Genomic DNA, 17,385 nt, shown 5'->3' with positions numbered 1-17,385 from the left:
ATTCTGGAATAATTATTTGTTTACAATGTAAATTAGAACATTATTAAAAATATTCCACTATTGACGACAGCTATCATGAAGCTAAAATTATAATTATTTTAACTGGCAACTGTATTTCTTATAAAATATGACAGTCAATGTCCGATGAGATAAAAATTATTACGCCTGTCATATTTTTAGGTTATGAACGTCACATAATGAAAAATTTAAGTGAATTGTACATAGAACGTTATTGAGAAGAATATAGCTGCTCTGTTTTACATATCGGAAGCCCAATTTTCCTTTCTCAGTCATATTTTTTTGACTATTAATGACTATTAAGATAGTTTTACGGAAACGCTTCATAAAATTCATAACTAAAAAATTGCATTCACAAAAAATTACTGTTTGATGCAAGTATTTTAAAATATATTCAGAAATCAGACATTGTCAATTTAGTATTCACTTCGTTTGCAAAATTTTTGGTTTTAATAATTGACTGGTGCGACATCGGCAAAGATTGCAAGTAGCCTTAGAAATCTTAATCTTTTATATCTCATATATTTGTTTTGACAAAATGCAGAACAATCTAGTAACTAGTTGAATTTAAAAAAATATATATAACATATTAGTTATTTTGACTCAAAACTTAATGTAGGACGAACATTAATAATTTTCTACAAATAAAAGCAACAAAACAAATTTCAAAAGATGCACGAAGCCGCCGTTTCAAACATCAAATTCAAATAATCAAAGTTAACCAATATATAGACATCTTATGAAACGTCAAAGCCAAATTTATTTTCATTATATGTTATTGTGTGATTTAAAACAGATTATACAAAATTTTAAATAGGACTACGGAAAAAAATAATATATATAAATATATATTATCCAAGTAATTAAATTGCATTATTGTGTTTTCAAGACAGGATGTTCAAAATTTTATATTGTGTCACTCACTGTTACTCTTGTTTTCTTGAAAAAGCAGTCGAGGGTTTTGGAAAGGATTCACCATATATAGACATTTTTAAATGACAGCAAATTATAGGGAGATGATTAAATTTTAGCTATAACAGAAGTTACTATAACCAGACGACATTGGGTGCTAAAATTAAAATATCTAAACAACAATTTCACTGTAACTTTTATAGTAGAAAATAATTTTTAACTAAATCTATTTCTATACACCATCTATATTCTAGCGTTCTAAGTGTCGCCGGTCTGAGAACATTCAACTTATTGTCAAAAAATTGCTCATTGATTTCGGAAGCATAGACAAACAATTTTTGCTTTACAACAATTGCGTTTTAAACGAACACGTCAACAACATTGAAAAATTCATACAAAAATTTCTCATTAAAAAACTTTTCAAAATACCGTCGATTGCGATATTCATTAATATTATGTAGGTCTCAAACTTGTCGTTTAATTTATTCTCCTTACCTTTGTTTTAAATTCAACAAACTGAACTATTGGTTGACTTATATAACTATTATTGCGTGTTATTGGAATATGAACCATATATTAATGACAATAAAAGCCACATTACATTTTTCTCCTTACTCCCCGCTGTATCCCCTTAAATATAAATACTTGTACATTCAAACGAAAATTTAACTGAAGTACATTAAGATTCTATATTAAATTATCCTCTAATCACCGGACTGTTTGTATGAAATGTTCTTTGGGTGAAAAAAAAAACATTTTTCATCAAACAATGTAACCTTATTTCTTGTAATGTATATTGTATGTATATAATTTATATGTGTATGCTGATAGCCTCAGTAAAAAAAATAAATACACAAAGCTTCTATATGAAAACCAAAATTTTTTTTGTATAATAAATTTAGAAATAATAATATGTGGAATGTAATGAATGTAATATGTGAATGAAATACGCATATTATTATATTTTATTATTGTAATGAAATAAATCAAAGGAGGTTATATTAGGTTGTTTGTATTGCGATTACAACAGTTTTTTTCATTGATAACACAAACCAAGTTACTAAATGTATGAAGGTACATAAATAAAACGTAACGAGGTCAGGTTACATTAATGATCATTGCTGTGGCATTCAAACAGTCCGGCCGTGTCGCATGTCGTGTCGTGACGTCGTGTCGTGTGTCGTGTACCTACGTGTGGTTATGCCGCGGCCTCACGTCGTCCAATTGTATGAGCTGCTCTATGGGTATCAAAGACAGCTCGCCACCCAACATAGGAGCCGGTGGTCCCTGTGACGAACATACATCCCAATAAAATAATTAATTAATGTCTTATATATGTATAGAAACAAAAAAGATACCAACGCAAGCAGAATTTAAACCTGTGACTACATGAGAGATTTTTCTCTGCTAAAGATCAAAAAACTTTCTTCGTATGTATTTTTTTATCGATCAATAGTGGTTTAAGGCCCGGTGCACACTATCTTGCCTTACCACGCCGGCCAGTATGAGCTATCATAGTCGTGTAAAGAAGCCGGCAATAACTTAGCAAGCGACGATACGATTTCCAGGTGTCATGTGTGTGATGCGGGACGATAGAACGAGACGGCACAATCCCATGCACGTGATTGGATATTCCCCAGTACACTTGCGAGCACTTAAATTGGACCCATTATTTTTTTACTATTACCATTTTTCGCTATCGATAAGCATCTAGAGTGTGCACTTGTTGTCGCGTTCAGTGTACACGCGCAAACTTATCCCCAGTGTTTCGCTCGTCACTCACAGGTGTGTGCGGAGTGTGCGTGTCTTGGGCGTCGTGTGCCGCAGCCGCCTCGCGCGCCCTTCGCAGTCCCAATGAAAAAACCGCCACGGAGCGCACGCGCTTCACCAGCGCCGCCTTAGCACGAGACCGACCTGGAGATAGATGAGATAGTATAGTGTCCCATACAGGATAGTACATCTATGATAATTTATTAAAAATCACAAAAGAATAAAATCCTTAAATTCCTTTTAAGACAGAGACGAAACCTCTCAGCATTCCATGGATTCACCGTGCGAGTGCCGGGTCCATTGCGTTGCAGGGAGAGGAGCTTCGACAGTGCCTGGGACTTGCGGCAAGGTTTAGGTTTAAGGGGCCCCTATCAAACGCGCGTTAAACGCTCAGCTCCAACGTCCAAGCTCCTCTCTCTACCAAACCAAATTTGAAACGAACCTACTAGGGCTGCCTTCGGAAGAATGAAGTGACATTAATTCTGTCCAGAGCCGAGTCTTCTAGCAGTAGTTTTAGGTACTGATATGTATGAACTTATAATCCTAAACATTTCAATATAAGTAATACTAACTGCTCTTATCCTTCTCCTTGTCTCTCGGCCTGTCGTCTTCGCTGGAGGCGCTCGTTTCCATTGAGGGAGTCACCGATGCATTCAGATCAGGCTCCGAACCGGCTATGGGGCCGCCGGATAACTCCTGACATATATATTTAATATATATATATATATATATATATATATATATCTCACGCTAACTATTTGGAGTCCTACATGGCAAATTTTGCATATAAAGTAGGTAGGTGCGAATTTCTGTTCTAGAGCTTCATTAATTGTGTTATATGTTAGAATTAATATACTTTTCGAGTAAGAAGAACCTAACAGTGAAAAAATCTTTTCTCAAGTCGTCACTTGATTTGTGTTACATTCTATTATTAGCTTATTGTTTTTATAAATAAAAATACAACCATTTGTGGCAAACAAAGAATGTGATCTCAGTGTTGCTTTTATTTTCATAATATTAAACTGCCGTTTCTAGCACAGCAATGTACTGTAGAGAAGAGTGGCAACGCCGCATTTTGTTAAAGAGTTTTGATAAATTGGAGAACGTACACTAATTTATGGATAACATGGGAAGTCAAAAATGAAATGCTATGGGATGGACTCTGAAGTGATTACACTATGCCTGTTAATATACATATGATTACTAATATAAAGGAAAATGTCATAAACCTCTGAAATTTCTACATACATGAATGTGTGTGTGTGTATGTATGTGTATGTGCGTGCTTGTGTGCGCGTGAGTGTGTGTCACCTGTAGCGCGGGGTTGGCGAGCGGTCGTGTCGGATGAGGGATGCAGTGAGCTGACCGATGGAGAGGCTCGTCACGAAGACCGCGGACACCGAGCAGAGACAGGCCCTCCTGCTGTAACATACATACACACACCTTATACAATAACATGTATATAGTTATTTACATAGTGATTTATAAAACAAATTCTACCTCCAATTTATATGTTTTTATTCGCAATAACCATCACATACCCTATTACACTTATATCACATATTTTAATCGTTCCATCATCATCATCATCATCATCATCATCAATCATCACGAATCATTTAACCAACACACATAATTCATGTATAATTAATATAAGGAATAATACACATGTGTTATTTACCTTCCGGCGTGGTATGGGTTTGGTGGGACTCACATCCTGTAGTATTTGTAAAGACCCAGTAGTCACAGACGGTTCTGTGATAGAAGCAGCCTTTGGTCTGAAATTATAACATAATCAGACAATACTTAATACATACATTATAATAAGCAAATAGGGGAAAGCGAGGGAAAATGTGTTTCAGTGAAATAAATGTGATCATAGTAGGAAGTAGAAGATCTATGAGTAGGAAGATACTCCGAGACTACTAAATATAATGTGTGTTTATATTAGTACAGTTTAAGAAATAGTAAAGAAATGGTCTCAGCAAATTCAAGCGTAGGACGGAATAAAATACCTTTGGCAACCTTATTTGTTCCAATTACTTTGTACCCTTGTCTGACAAATGTAATACGCTAACATAATTATTTAATCCAACGGGTCCACCCAGGCTAAGCCAAGAAAAACTACAGAGTAACTAGATAAAAATTTATTGCAAATAAAATTATTAATAAATACAATTATAAATAACAAGCGAATAGATAAAATACTGACATAATGGAATGACATATATACTCTGTAACTACACACCCATCCAGGCAAATACTTGTGTCAAATTAACTGAAAACAAAAATATAAAAAATACATGAAACCTATAATATGATATCTAGTGAACTACTTTATGTACACAGAGTAATTAATGTCTGAGAGAAACATTGATAAAGATCTCTTTGGAATTCATTACTCTGTGCTTATGCATTTCATACTTAACATAAGCCACGTGACCTTTTAATATATCTCAAATGTATATATAAAACCTCATTACATATTTGTTTTATTTTTACTGACATTGTAATTCCAACCAAACTATAAATCTTTTTGAACTCATAAAATACTTTTCCCAACTATAGTAGTAGAGAAGAAACTTTGAATTAAAATCAAAATACCAAGTAATATAGTCTCATATAAACTCAACTAATCTATTCAGGGCCTTATATGTGATAGTGTAAACCGTTCCTTATAGTATATCGTACCTGAAGGGTGGTATTTCCGGTATCTTCCCTACACAGATCTTCTTCCGGTCCTGTTTGGGTGTAGTGGGCGTGATGCTGGGCGTGCGGCGGATGTCGTCCGAACTAGTGCCTTCAGACTGACAGGATATCAAGTTAAATTTTTAATTAAATTATAAATATAAGTGACAATTATAGAAGCTAATAAGATCATAGTTTGGGATTTTCTTATAAACACTTTATATGTATATGGCACTTCAAAAATGATATTACGTTAAAATATATAAAATTCTTAATATACTGCTACTACTTCTTAATATACTACTACTAGACACGACATGATAGTTCAGTTTATGAAGGGACTGAAATTCGATTTCGCAGCTGTCCTAGGTTCGAATTTTCCTATAGTCCATATTAATTTATATTACATATTATTCATACAAATATTATTTTTATTTAAATTCGATATATACATATATGTAACTGACCAGTAGCGGTGCGTGTGCGTTCTTTATAGCCTCTCGCCTTTGGAATTCGACCTTTGCCATTTCCGTGGCGAGCCAACCCGGGATTTCGGGTATAGCCAGACGAAGACACAGAACTATCACCAGGATAACGTGCTGCGAATGGATATTTATTGTATGAATTAAACATTCTTATTGACTTACAAATTATAAATAATTAGTGTTGCCATTAAATAATTTTAAAGTAACTTTTGGAGTGTTGCCAATTAAATAAAATAAATCATTTGTAGAATGATGTGGGTAGGTCTATAATTTGGCAGCAGAACTGATATTTTATACACTTAGATTTTGATAACAAAGCGGTGGTTACAACTACAGTCATGTTACAATATAATCACATAGCCTCCGTGTAATTTTCTAGTACGTGACATTTGTCCAACATATTTTGCATGTTAATTCAATAATTTTCAAGATTGACTGAAAATTATAAAACCAGAATAACTAATTCTCCGTATTAAATACTTATTATAAAATAATCTACATATAACAGAAAATAACATTGAGTTTTATTATTGGTTATCTATTAAAGTTAATATTCAAGGATATATATATATATATGTGTGTGTGTGTGTGTGTGCGTGTGTGTCAGGTATGTCTGTGTATATTGACCTCCAAAGCAACAATCCCTAGTACGGTCTGCGAGGCGGTGGCCCCGGGCAACAGTCTATGCACGGGACCCGAGAGACCAATCAGGGCACAGTTCACCAACACCGACAACCACACCATTGCTTCCATGGCGTGCTGGAAATATATAGTTATAACATATAATGAGGTCGTGGTAATAAAATATATCAAGTTACAAATTGGTCAGAGAAACTCGCATACTACAAATTAATTTTATCTATCTATCAGACTTCTATGTATTATGTTGAGTGAATTTTTTTTTTATGTTTAACTTATTTTGAGTCTTAACTCTGTCTACTTTGTGTATTAGTTTTTGGGACATGGAGAATTCTTTTGCTAAAACGAAGATTGAATTTTTAATCATATATATAGCAATATACCTACATATTTTAGCAGGAAACCCATAGCCCAAAGTCCTACTTAAAGATGCTATTAAATAGATTATTACTCAAGTATATTATATAAAACACACCTGCCAGCTGCCGATATTGCTGACCCTCTCTCCGAAGGGTCTCTGGGCCACGTGGCATAGTTTGAATGCATCGGCTCGCACTTCACACGTGTTGTTGACGAGGGCGCAGAGAGCGGCCAGGGGGAAGGCGGTCGAGAACAGCAGCACGTGGCCCAGCTGAGTCAACATCTCCAGGTACTCCGCGAACGTGCCCTCGTACTGGAACATGCCGTGGACTACATAACACTACTGTAGCACTTTGATATATTATGTACAGTACTGTGGAACTTTGGAGGGTGAGGGTGATGTACAGTACTGTCAACTGTGAGATTTTGACGGAATATGTACAGTACTGTGGGACTTTGGAGGGTGAGGGTGATGTACAGTACTGTCAACTGTGAGATTTTGACGGAATATGTACAGTACTGTGGGACTTTGAGGATTATAATTGTATTGAACATTTCAACTGAAAATATAACCTAGTAGGATGTCACGGTATTTTAAATTCAATTAAAATATACTATGGAACGAATATAGGATTATTATAACATGGCAGACGATATATTATCAAGCATCTCACGAAACACGTTCACTGGATAGAGTATTGGTCCCTGATGATTTATTAGACAAGGCAGTATAGCTTTTAGCTTCTAATACCACGTCTTATAGTTTAATACGCGTTTACGACAAATGTCTTATAATCTATAGTAGTTAATATTAACGATATAAATTATTTCAAGTGTTATTATACCTTGAACAGCTGTGATTCCAGCTCAGCCTGGTATATTCCTTTGGTAGTTATATCGGAGTCCCTTCTCTCATCGGTGCCGTTGACCTCAGGGGCTTCCCCGGAAGACGACGTCCTCTTATCAAACAGCTCAGACAGTTGGTTTTGGGTTTGTACTATTTTGTTAATAAAAATATTTAACGTGACAACCTCTTTTGTCGAATTTTAAGCCTCAAGCGACATAACATCAATCTGTTCTCAGCACTCACCTTTACTGGGACTTATGCCGAATATTTCGTAGCACATCTTGTGGAATCTAACATTTTCTATGACATACGGTAACGCGGATTCTTTCAGGTTACCTATTATTTGTCTCGTTATTAACAGTACGGCTAGTTGCTGAAACATATACATATATATATGTTATATTATAATTTTGATACAAAATAATAGCTATACAATCATCATATACAACCTCTTTCAATTTATCCATGTCCTGTAAGTAGAACGCGATGTAGAACAAACTCATGAACGAATTCACGAACTGAAACTGTCAGAAGAAAAACATTTTAATGGATAAATCATACTGTATGTGACACACCGAAAGCTTTCTACTGTATTCCAATGTATATAAGGTACAGAATCCTTTAACACGGTTAGTATTGTTATTTAAATGCGATTAATTTATACATTATTTATATGTACCTTATATATGGCGAATGGACATTATGTAGTGATGTTGTAAATTTTGTTATAATCTGTTATGATGTAATCAATCCAATATCTATGGCGTACATGCGTGCATAGACAAAAATACATGCGAGCACAGATTGTGCGAACAGAGCCGATATCTATTAGAACATTTTCATTATAATAATATTATCCTTATAAGTATATAAGCATGATTATTACGACAGTACCCGTCCATAGATACAAACCAACGCTATTTTCAGTATGAGATGATTTTCATATTTTGTCTCGAGGCGATAGTTCTCTGTATGTAAACGGTGTTACCAGTATAAAAACGTCGCAGTTCCCATTCCATTTGGTAAGCGGTAAAGAGAAAATATGCGCTATTATATCATACAGCTACAATAACTACTCTATGCTATAATAAATTTTATTCTATTTATATAATTATTTTATATCTATGGTGCTAGCCTAAAACTAGAAGTTATCGAAATTCGTAACATGCATCATATTTTAGATCTTAGAAGTGTTGCTATAGAAAAAAACACACTCGGTTAGAACACATTCAAAAAAAAATAAACGCCCATATTTTTAAATACATTTTTTTATAACTATTTAATTGGAAACTTTTAAATATTGGAAATATTATTATATTATATTATATTATATTGGAAAATTTATTCCCCAATCTAAACTTGGGTTAACATATCACTAGTATATATATAAATTATAAGAGAAATATAAGTGAGTGTAATATTATTAAGTAATATTTTATAATACCCAAAACAAAAATAATGTTCTAAAATTAAATACATTTAAATATGGTATTAAATTCAAATATTCTATAATAAAATGCATAGAACTAATATATGTATATAGTTATTCCGTAAGTGCATTGTATCGCATATTTAATAAACTATTAGTGTGTAATGTGCCCTGTACTTAGGGCATCTAGAATCTATTGTACACTAACTATGATGTCAAAACATTTATTACCTTTATCGTTCAACCATTTCGCGATCCTGGCGTAGAGCTCTTCTTCGACTGCTATTATAACTGCCAAAAACGCTCTCGGTATAAACGACAGGTAAACTATTCTTTCTTCCCACCAGTCCTGGTCGAGGTAAAAAAAAAAAATGACACCAGCCACAGACCCACACATACATACAATACGTTGTGTTCAGCGACTGGCAAAAACTACCAACCTATTATACTACTAGTGTATTTATACTGATACCTAATCTTATTACACGTATATTTAGACACACATAGACACTTTCATAACAAAACATTACTAAGTATATCAAACGAGCGCAGTAGAATTATTAAACGCACATCCTAGTAGCATTAGTTCATATGCACACACACACACACACACACACCTGCGCTCTCAGCAAGCCGCAGGTAGCCAGCGCGGCGACCGCCAGGCACACCATCATGACCGGTAGCGACACACAGTGCCGCCACACGCGCCTCCGCCACGACGGGTACTGCGGCTCCGGCCGGCCGGTCACCTTGCTTATACCCATCTCGCCCTGCGTTCCAAATTCGAAAATAGGTTATTTCAGAAGGTTATACACGTTCTGATAATTCATTAAAAAAAAATACCTTTGTCAAATTTAAATAAGGAAAACAAATAGAAATAATTGAATATGATTATTATATTCGTTGCAAACAGTATTTTGTTTTTGTTTTTTTTTTAGTCTGTATATTTTTAAACCTCATAATAAATTCGAAAAACAAAACTGTTTTTGAATTAGGAACACGAACTGATTATATATATCACCTGAAACAACGGCCTGGGTTCCACGAGCAAATCGTCTCTTTGGTCCAAAGTGCCCCATCGATATGCCAGAACATTTGATAATCTGTGACGAAAAAGTTTTTATATGTATAAATAAAAATTTTATATATGTATATATATATAAGTTTAAATATACCTTTTCCATGTCTCCAAATACACGCAGGCCCACAGGACGTTGAACAGTGAGAAAAGTACATGCGCTATATCCTTCCAATATTCGTCGGCTGTTTTGATCCATATCTTAAAATATTAAAGATATATAAAAACCTTTGTTTTTCTGTCGATATAATTTATCTCAGGAAGGAGAAAAATACCCAAAATATGAATCCAACGAAGGCCGGTACCGTCAGATACTGAGTGTAATGACCCAACCAAGCGAAATACATAGCTACTTTTACACCGAAATATTCGCTTATTTCATCTGGAAATATTATTATTTAAACATATTAAAAAGTATGCTTGTTTGTTTGCACGTTTGTTTGTTAGGGGTCACCTCAGAAACTAATCGTTAAGTTTGAAAAAAAAAATTGTATTGAAATAAAGATCACATTTTTATGTCGTATATGTTACAAGGTGAAGCCGCGTGCGGTGCGAGTATATCAATGAAATTAATAAGAAGCCCGTATAATGTATATGAATATAACATACCTAATGGCTGAGGGTTGAAAATACTTTTAACCCACTTCTGTCGCAAGTAGTCTAGAGACGCTCTCTCGTGTAATGGGAACATGTTTGATATGACGCCGCGACTGACACACGCTGGAACTGAAATATATTGATCTTACTATATATATATTTATATAGGCACTAGGAATAAACTTATGCTAATATTTTTATATAATTAATTTTATTTTAAATAAATTAGTATTGGGTATATTAGAAAATAAATATATTCCTTAATGACTGAACCAATCAACACATTTTCTATATCGGTATCGAAATGTCTTTATCTGTACACGTATCATCAACACTCCTCGTAAGCTACGACTTGCTCAGTTACCAATACTCTGTCCAACCCTCAGAGTAAGCGCTGGTTCCAGGGCGTGCTCGTCCCCGGGCTCCGCTCGCGCCGACTCCAGCACGTGCTTCACCAGCGCGCCGCGGTCTTGAGAGCTTAGCAATTCAGACGCCGATGAACCCTATATGTACGACGAATATTTTAAAACCCTCTCCCAATAGTAATATTGAGATACTGCAATCAATCGTTTATTATTCTATGTTCAATCAAAACAAGTTTATATACAGAAATATATAGAACAAATTATATGACTACAAAACAAGGGAACATTTAATAATTATCACGATATCTTTGAATCGAATTTTTCGTTACTTCGTTAAAGTTACTATTATAAATATTTTTTTAAGGTAACATTTTATAGCGTAATAAATAATTGACATGTCTGTATGCTTAGTACTAGTTTGTGTCGTTGAAGTACGTACGAGGCGTTTCACGTTTCCCATTCAATAAACGATAGTGCGGATATGTTGAGAGTTATTCGTAAACTGCAAGCGTTCCTCATTAGAGTGACGGGTTATACATGTGGTAAGTGTAATAGACACGTATAAAATCATTACTGCTAAATTAATATATTATTGGAAATTAAAAGACAAAAAAAAACTATAATTTAGGTAAATTCCAATTTTTTTTATTATACTTTACTTTTAAGTTATATCATTATAACGTACCTAATACTTTACCAAATTATTTTAACTATATCCCCATAGATAACCTTATATATTTTATGTACTAGATGTAAGGCAGAAGTAACATATATTTCAATTATAATATTTATTTATTAACTTGTCAGAAATAATTAATACAAATAATCTACTAACTATCAATAAAAATTTATTACATATATAATATGTAAATATTACGTACATATAAAACATTAAAGCACTAAGAATTCGGCTGTAAACAAACGACATGCGACGACATAAAGACGTCATTAAAAAAAAAATAAAGAGATTTCACACAGAAAGGAGTCCCTTGTTAATAGCTCCGTCCCTGAACTCTGGTATTTTAATGAATGTTCAAACATAGCGTTATATTTCGCATTATAAAACCGTTTATAAGGTAGGTAATATTTATTAAATTCTCTTACAATTCATTAGTAAGTAGAATATTAGATTTTTTTTTAAATAAGCATTAAAAGTTAAATAAAGAAATAAATACACTTAATATATAGATTACATTAAAGGTTATACAACTCTATTACGTTAATTAAAACAGGCGACGGAATGAATTTTGAATTTTTTTTTATATTTTAAACTTTTAATAAATTTCAAATAAAAACTTCTTATATTACAACTTAGCCATCAATTTAGTTCCAAATTTGAATTCAAAATCGATTTTTGAATTTGAGTTTGCATTAAGTATTTTAAAGATGGTACGTATTAATATTATTTTAATTTTAATATAGTTACTTTCATTTAAAATGTCGGTTATTTGAATGAAATTTATACGAATCTAGTTCAAATAACTTTTCCGACATCTGAAGTATCCTTGAGTATTTTCAATAGTAATTAAAGCCGAGAAGGTCGGTCCGAAATACTTCAAGAGGAGGTAAAATTTTGAGAGCTTATTATGAAAACTCTTAGTCATTTTGATCGCAATTTGACGATTTGTTATAGTCCATGTACATATGAAAGGACTGAATTATTTCATGAATAGATTTTTTTTTTTACGATTATTTAAATCAGTCATACCTATATATAACACGGTTAAGTTTGCGAGGATGTGAAAATTTTTAAAAGTTTTGTTGTTTTTTCACGTCAAAAATACCGATTAAAATAATAATCGTTAAAAAAAATATATATATATTTTACCGATTATGATGAAACTTTACAGTGGTGTGGCTCAGACATATGCTATAATACATAATTTACATAAGGACCAATAAATAACAGTTGTATCATGTTCAGATCAAGATGTCGCTACCGGTCGGTTAATGTGTCTACGGTTTAAATACAGTTCATAGATATCTCTTTAAACCCAATCTCGAAGGTCACGCTTCGCAGGTCAGGTTTTGTTAGGTACCTCGATATTAAGACCGTATTTGTTTGAAATGTCATTGAAATTGTTATTCGTTGCGTGAGAACGAAACGTGATGATTTTAATTTCAAAAATACATAATTATATTATTCATCAAAATATTAAGTTATTTGGTTTTCAGAGACGAATTATAAAGGCTATTTTTTTTTTCTTTCTTTCTTGTTATATAATTAAGAATTACTTTGGGAAGAAATGTATATGGGTCCATTTTTATCTGATTATTACGTAACATATGAAAATAGGACCAAATTATTGATTATACAGTGTATTGAATAAGCAGAGACAAAATTCTAGCGCACAAAACTAGATTTATCAGAAGTAGTTTTAGTCACGTAAATAGATTACTATCACGACTTAGTAAATTATTTGTTTAGGGAAAAATATGTTATTGTATGTAGTTTTTATCAAATAATATAAAAAAAATAATTTGAATATTAAGCTTTTATTAATTTAGTGAAGAATTTCATAAGTTTTGATAACAACTTGAGTATATGTTAATTTAAATAGCAACACTTAAATTCATTATATATAAGAACGTAATCCGTTCTAAAAGTGTACATTTTAAAAAAGGAACTACATTAATATCCCGGAAGCTTGTAAGAATAATATGCGAATATTATTTAATTATTATAGTTAAATAATTGAAAGAAAGTCTTTACAGGTTAAGTTAAAACAAAACTAATATTTTTTATATAAGGTACTACCAGTTAATTTTTTTTTTTTTTTAAAGAACTTCACTCTCTCGACGTTTCGGTTACTTTGCACAAACCGTGCCCAAGGTTGCTGCAAAGTAACCGAAACTTTGGAAGTATGTTAATAAAAAAAAATACGCGTAGTAATCCGAAAAATATTAGTTTCATTTAAATGAATACTCGCAAAAGTCGTATATCTCATTAAGTTAAAACAATCCTTAAACACGTAATATAGGTAGTTTTTGTTAAAGTCACCTGACCATAGACATATGTACATACAGCAAATAACACAACCATTACATATATATGTGTGTGTGTGCGTGTGCGTGTGTGTGTGTCTCTTACCTTTTGGAAGCAGTGCATATCACGTACTGTGAACTCCTTATAGCCGCCACCGAATTCCGGCTTCAACAGTTTGGGTAGATGAATTTCCTCCGCGGTCTGCAGCAGTCTATGAGAATGTATATAATAAATAAAAAAAGTAAAGCGTTGACAGAGAGAAAAATGTATTTAATAAAAAGCATAAGAGACATTGCATATGTTTATAAAGAGTTAGAATTTGCAAGGTTTTGTTCGCGAACAATCAAAGGGAAACTTTTTTTTTTATGGAACACTTAAAAATATTATGTATAAAACATTCTTAACTCTCAATGTTTTTATGTGTTGAATGAAAAAGAATCGCTATAGAAAAATATAACATGTTTAAAACACAATTATTCCTTTTGAGATGATTGGCATTTTGTTTAATGAAGATAAATAGTTTCGAGTGGGAAGTTCGAATAGGCATCATTACTCATTCAAAGAAATATTTTATACGCAAACTATGTAATATGTATATGTATGGGTGTGGGCGTTTGTTTGTATGTTTTTTATGTGTGTGTGTGTGTTGTGTTACACTCACACATCGTCATCAGCTGTTATATAAAAGGCTGAGCACTGCGATGAGGCGTGCTGCCGTACGTAGACCCTCAGTCTGGGACGACTGCCCCGTAACTTCTGCAGCAGCCACAACAACATACTATCCGGCAGACCTTAGTTAGATACACCATGAAATTAACATTTATTTAAATTATATTTTCATGAGATTTTGATTTTAATGAGACTTAAGATTTTCGCGAGTATTCATATAAACGAAACTAATATTTTTCGGATTACTACGAGTATTTTATCATAACTCCCGTCGGGAGTATGTAGTTTTTAAAATAATAAAATACGCGTAGCATTCCGAAATATATTAGTTTCGTTTATATTTAGGGCCGTTAATTATTTTCTTGTTTAATGTAGTAATGTTCGTCTCAAATTATTAATTAAAAAATACGCGCCAAAAAAAACATGTTTTTGTATATTAACAACTTGGGCTGCTACACTTAAAAACTTTATCAAATTGGAGTTATGAGGCACTGAAGTATTTTCATTATTCAAGCTAGTACTAATATTATTATAGAATATAATATATTTTTTATATCACTTGTTATAAACAGTGATTGTAACTTAAATAAATGCCTACTCGTTGCCAAATTGCTCCACTCGAGTATATATAAGTTCTTAGTCAGTGTAACAATGAATTATTCATGACAGAGTCATTTGGGGGAACTCAAATTAGAATAGCTGGCAACACTCAAGCTTATACACAAATTTACATACAGGCCCATTTGTTAAAACTGTCATAAAGAAAAAAATTACCGGAGAACTAGAATCGCCCTTAAAAAGTATCTTAACTTGTAAACTAAATGCAAAAATATGTATATAAGTTGTAATAAAAGTAATAAAAAGTAACAAATCACATTTTACTAGGAAGTAACTAAGAATAAGAATCTTCAACAGATTTAATTTATTCAATGATTTTTATGATAATAATATCAACCTCTATGGTAACTTGGATGAAAACTATTGATCATTGCAATAATATATTTCATTCTGTAACTATATAAAATTTAAATTAAAAAAAAAACAGGAATTATGTTACTACAAAATTAAATGAAATAAAAAACCTTTTTTAAAGATCTATTTGTACCTTTTGGAAATATTAGTACAACATCGGTCTGCTGTGTGGGTGTGGAGTGAAGGAGGAGTCGTCTTGGATGTATCAAGTGTGCTCCCAACTGGCCAGCCATGGGAAGACGACGTCGCAACTCTCTGCCCGCTGTTCAATTATTATTATGTTAGTATATAATTATACCATTAAAAAAACTCTAATACTGTAGATTAGCATTGTAGGAAGGAATAACATATAATATAGTATATATATAGTTATATTTAATGTTGTAATTTAAAAATAATCGTCATACAAATTGTTTATAAATATATATTTTTAAATGTATAATAATAAATTGTTTGCGTTTATTATTCAATATACATTGATTGATCTGTAAATATTATTTTAAGTCCTTAGCGGAGGTCAATAATATAATTTTAACAATATAATTAAGCATATAATATATATTTTCATTAAATAAAATAAAAAAATATATATTTACCACTATCCAATTTATCCTTGGCATATTCAGCGAACGATTTATGTTCCTGTGGTGTGGAATGCGAGCTGCTCTCATTCCCTTCTTTTTCATGATTTCCGATGCTTCCATTGTCGCTCTCCATCACGAATATACAAAAAACAGACAAACAATGAAACGCGCACTTAGTCACTTAAATAATCTTACATCATCGATCACAATAGACATTACAACTAATCGTCTCACTCAATACATCATATACAAGACATTTTAATTTATCTTAAATTCATTGCAATAATGATAATTTTAATTATACTAAAGGACTTATATTTATTTTTATATTTTTTCCAAGAGCCACTGCGGCAAACAATCAGCTGTCAGATTTCAAAATTGATTTTTGGCCGCCATTTTTGCAAGTGGGTAACATTTTGGCTTGATTGTCACTTAAATATGATGTTAACGTCAATTTAACTGCGAATGCTAACAATACCTACCTGTATAACTTATATTGAAAAAAATCTGTTTGAAAATTAAGTTATTTATAAAGACGAGTAATTAAATGTAGTTAAGTAAATTCATAAGTGTTGGTCAACAGATTCGTATTCTTTTGGAAAATATACGGACACACTATTTAAAACTGATTTATATTTAAAATTTTTAGTCTATTTCTACAGTACAACTTTTGTTGAAAGTACAATTTTCCTTAAATTAATATCATATACTGTTTAAGTTAATTGAAAATTCAGTAATTAAGTTTTTTAAAGTAAATAATAAAAAATGTTGCCATAGTAGAAGCTTATACATTTTTGTATATATTCGTTTTTTTCTTAAGAAATCAAAATTGTAATCTTTTTCGCCTGTTTAATATATTTAAAATATGACATCATAAGTAAAGAATATCTCATCATATTCTATTGATAAATCATATAATATTTTCCAACACAAATAAATAGACATCTATTAGTATTAATATGTATTTCTTTATTTATTTGTTTATA

At 32.1% G+C, this 17,385-nt stretch overlaps 1 protein-coding gene across 2 annotated transcripts; it reads right to left on the bottom strand.

The window, feature by feature from the left end:
* Positions 1-311: 311 nt before the first annotated feature.
* On the bottom strand, positions 312-16,785 carry LOC116773457 (anoctamin-8). 2 transcript variants are annotated; one of them, XM_032665893.2, is made up of 24 exons: positions 16,412-16,785; positions 15,949-16,077; positions 14,836-14,965; positions 14,280-14,385; positions 11,188-11,326; positions 10,836-10,952; positions 10,502-10,608; positions 10,324-10,427; positions 10,170-10,251; positions 9,766-9,918; positions 9,380-9,497; positions 8,632-8,687; positions 8,169-8,243; positions 7,963-8,092; positions 7,718-7,869; positions 6,988-7,185; positions 6,501-6,632; positions 5,856-5,987; positions 5,392-5,507; positions 4,382-4,478; positions 4,012-4,122; positions 3,273-3,396; positions 2,714-2,844; positions 312-2,217 (listed from the first exon to the last, which is right to left on the bottom strand). In XM_032665893.2, the coding sequence occupies exons 1-24, from the start codon at positions 16,530-16,532 to the stop codon at positions 2,119-2,121; spliced, it is 2,859 nt and encodes a 952-aa protein (XP_032521784.2). In that variant the 5' UTR covers positions 16,533-16,785; the 3' UTR covers positions 312-2,118. The 2 variants fall into 2 exon arrangements, with proteins under 2 accessions (XP_032521784.2, XP_032521786.2); XM_032665895.2 differs by lacking the exons at positions 312-2,217; positions 2,714-2,844; positions 3,273-3,396; positions 4,012-4,122; positions 4,382-4,478 and adding an exon at positions 4,833-4,978 and having other exon boundaries at positions 16,412-16,779.
* Positions 16,786-17,385: the final 600 nt, after the last annotated feature.

Source organism: Danaus plexippus, assembly GCF_018135715.1.
Source record: "Danaus plexippus chromosome 22 unlocalized genomic scaffold, MEX_DaPlex mxdp_33, whole genome shotgun sequence".
NCBI lineage: Eukaryota > Metazoa > Arthropoda > Insecta > Lepidoptera > Nymphalidae > Danaus > Danaus plexippus.
The sequence above is the reverse complement of the archived record's forward strand: the minus strand, read 5'-3'. Positions and strand labels throughout refer to the sequence as shown.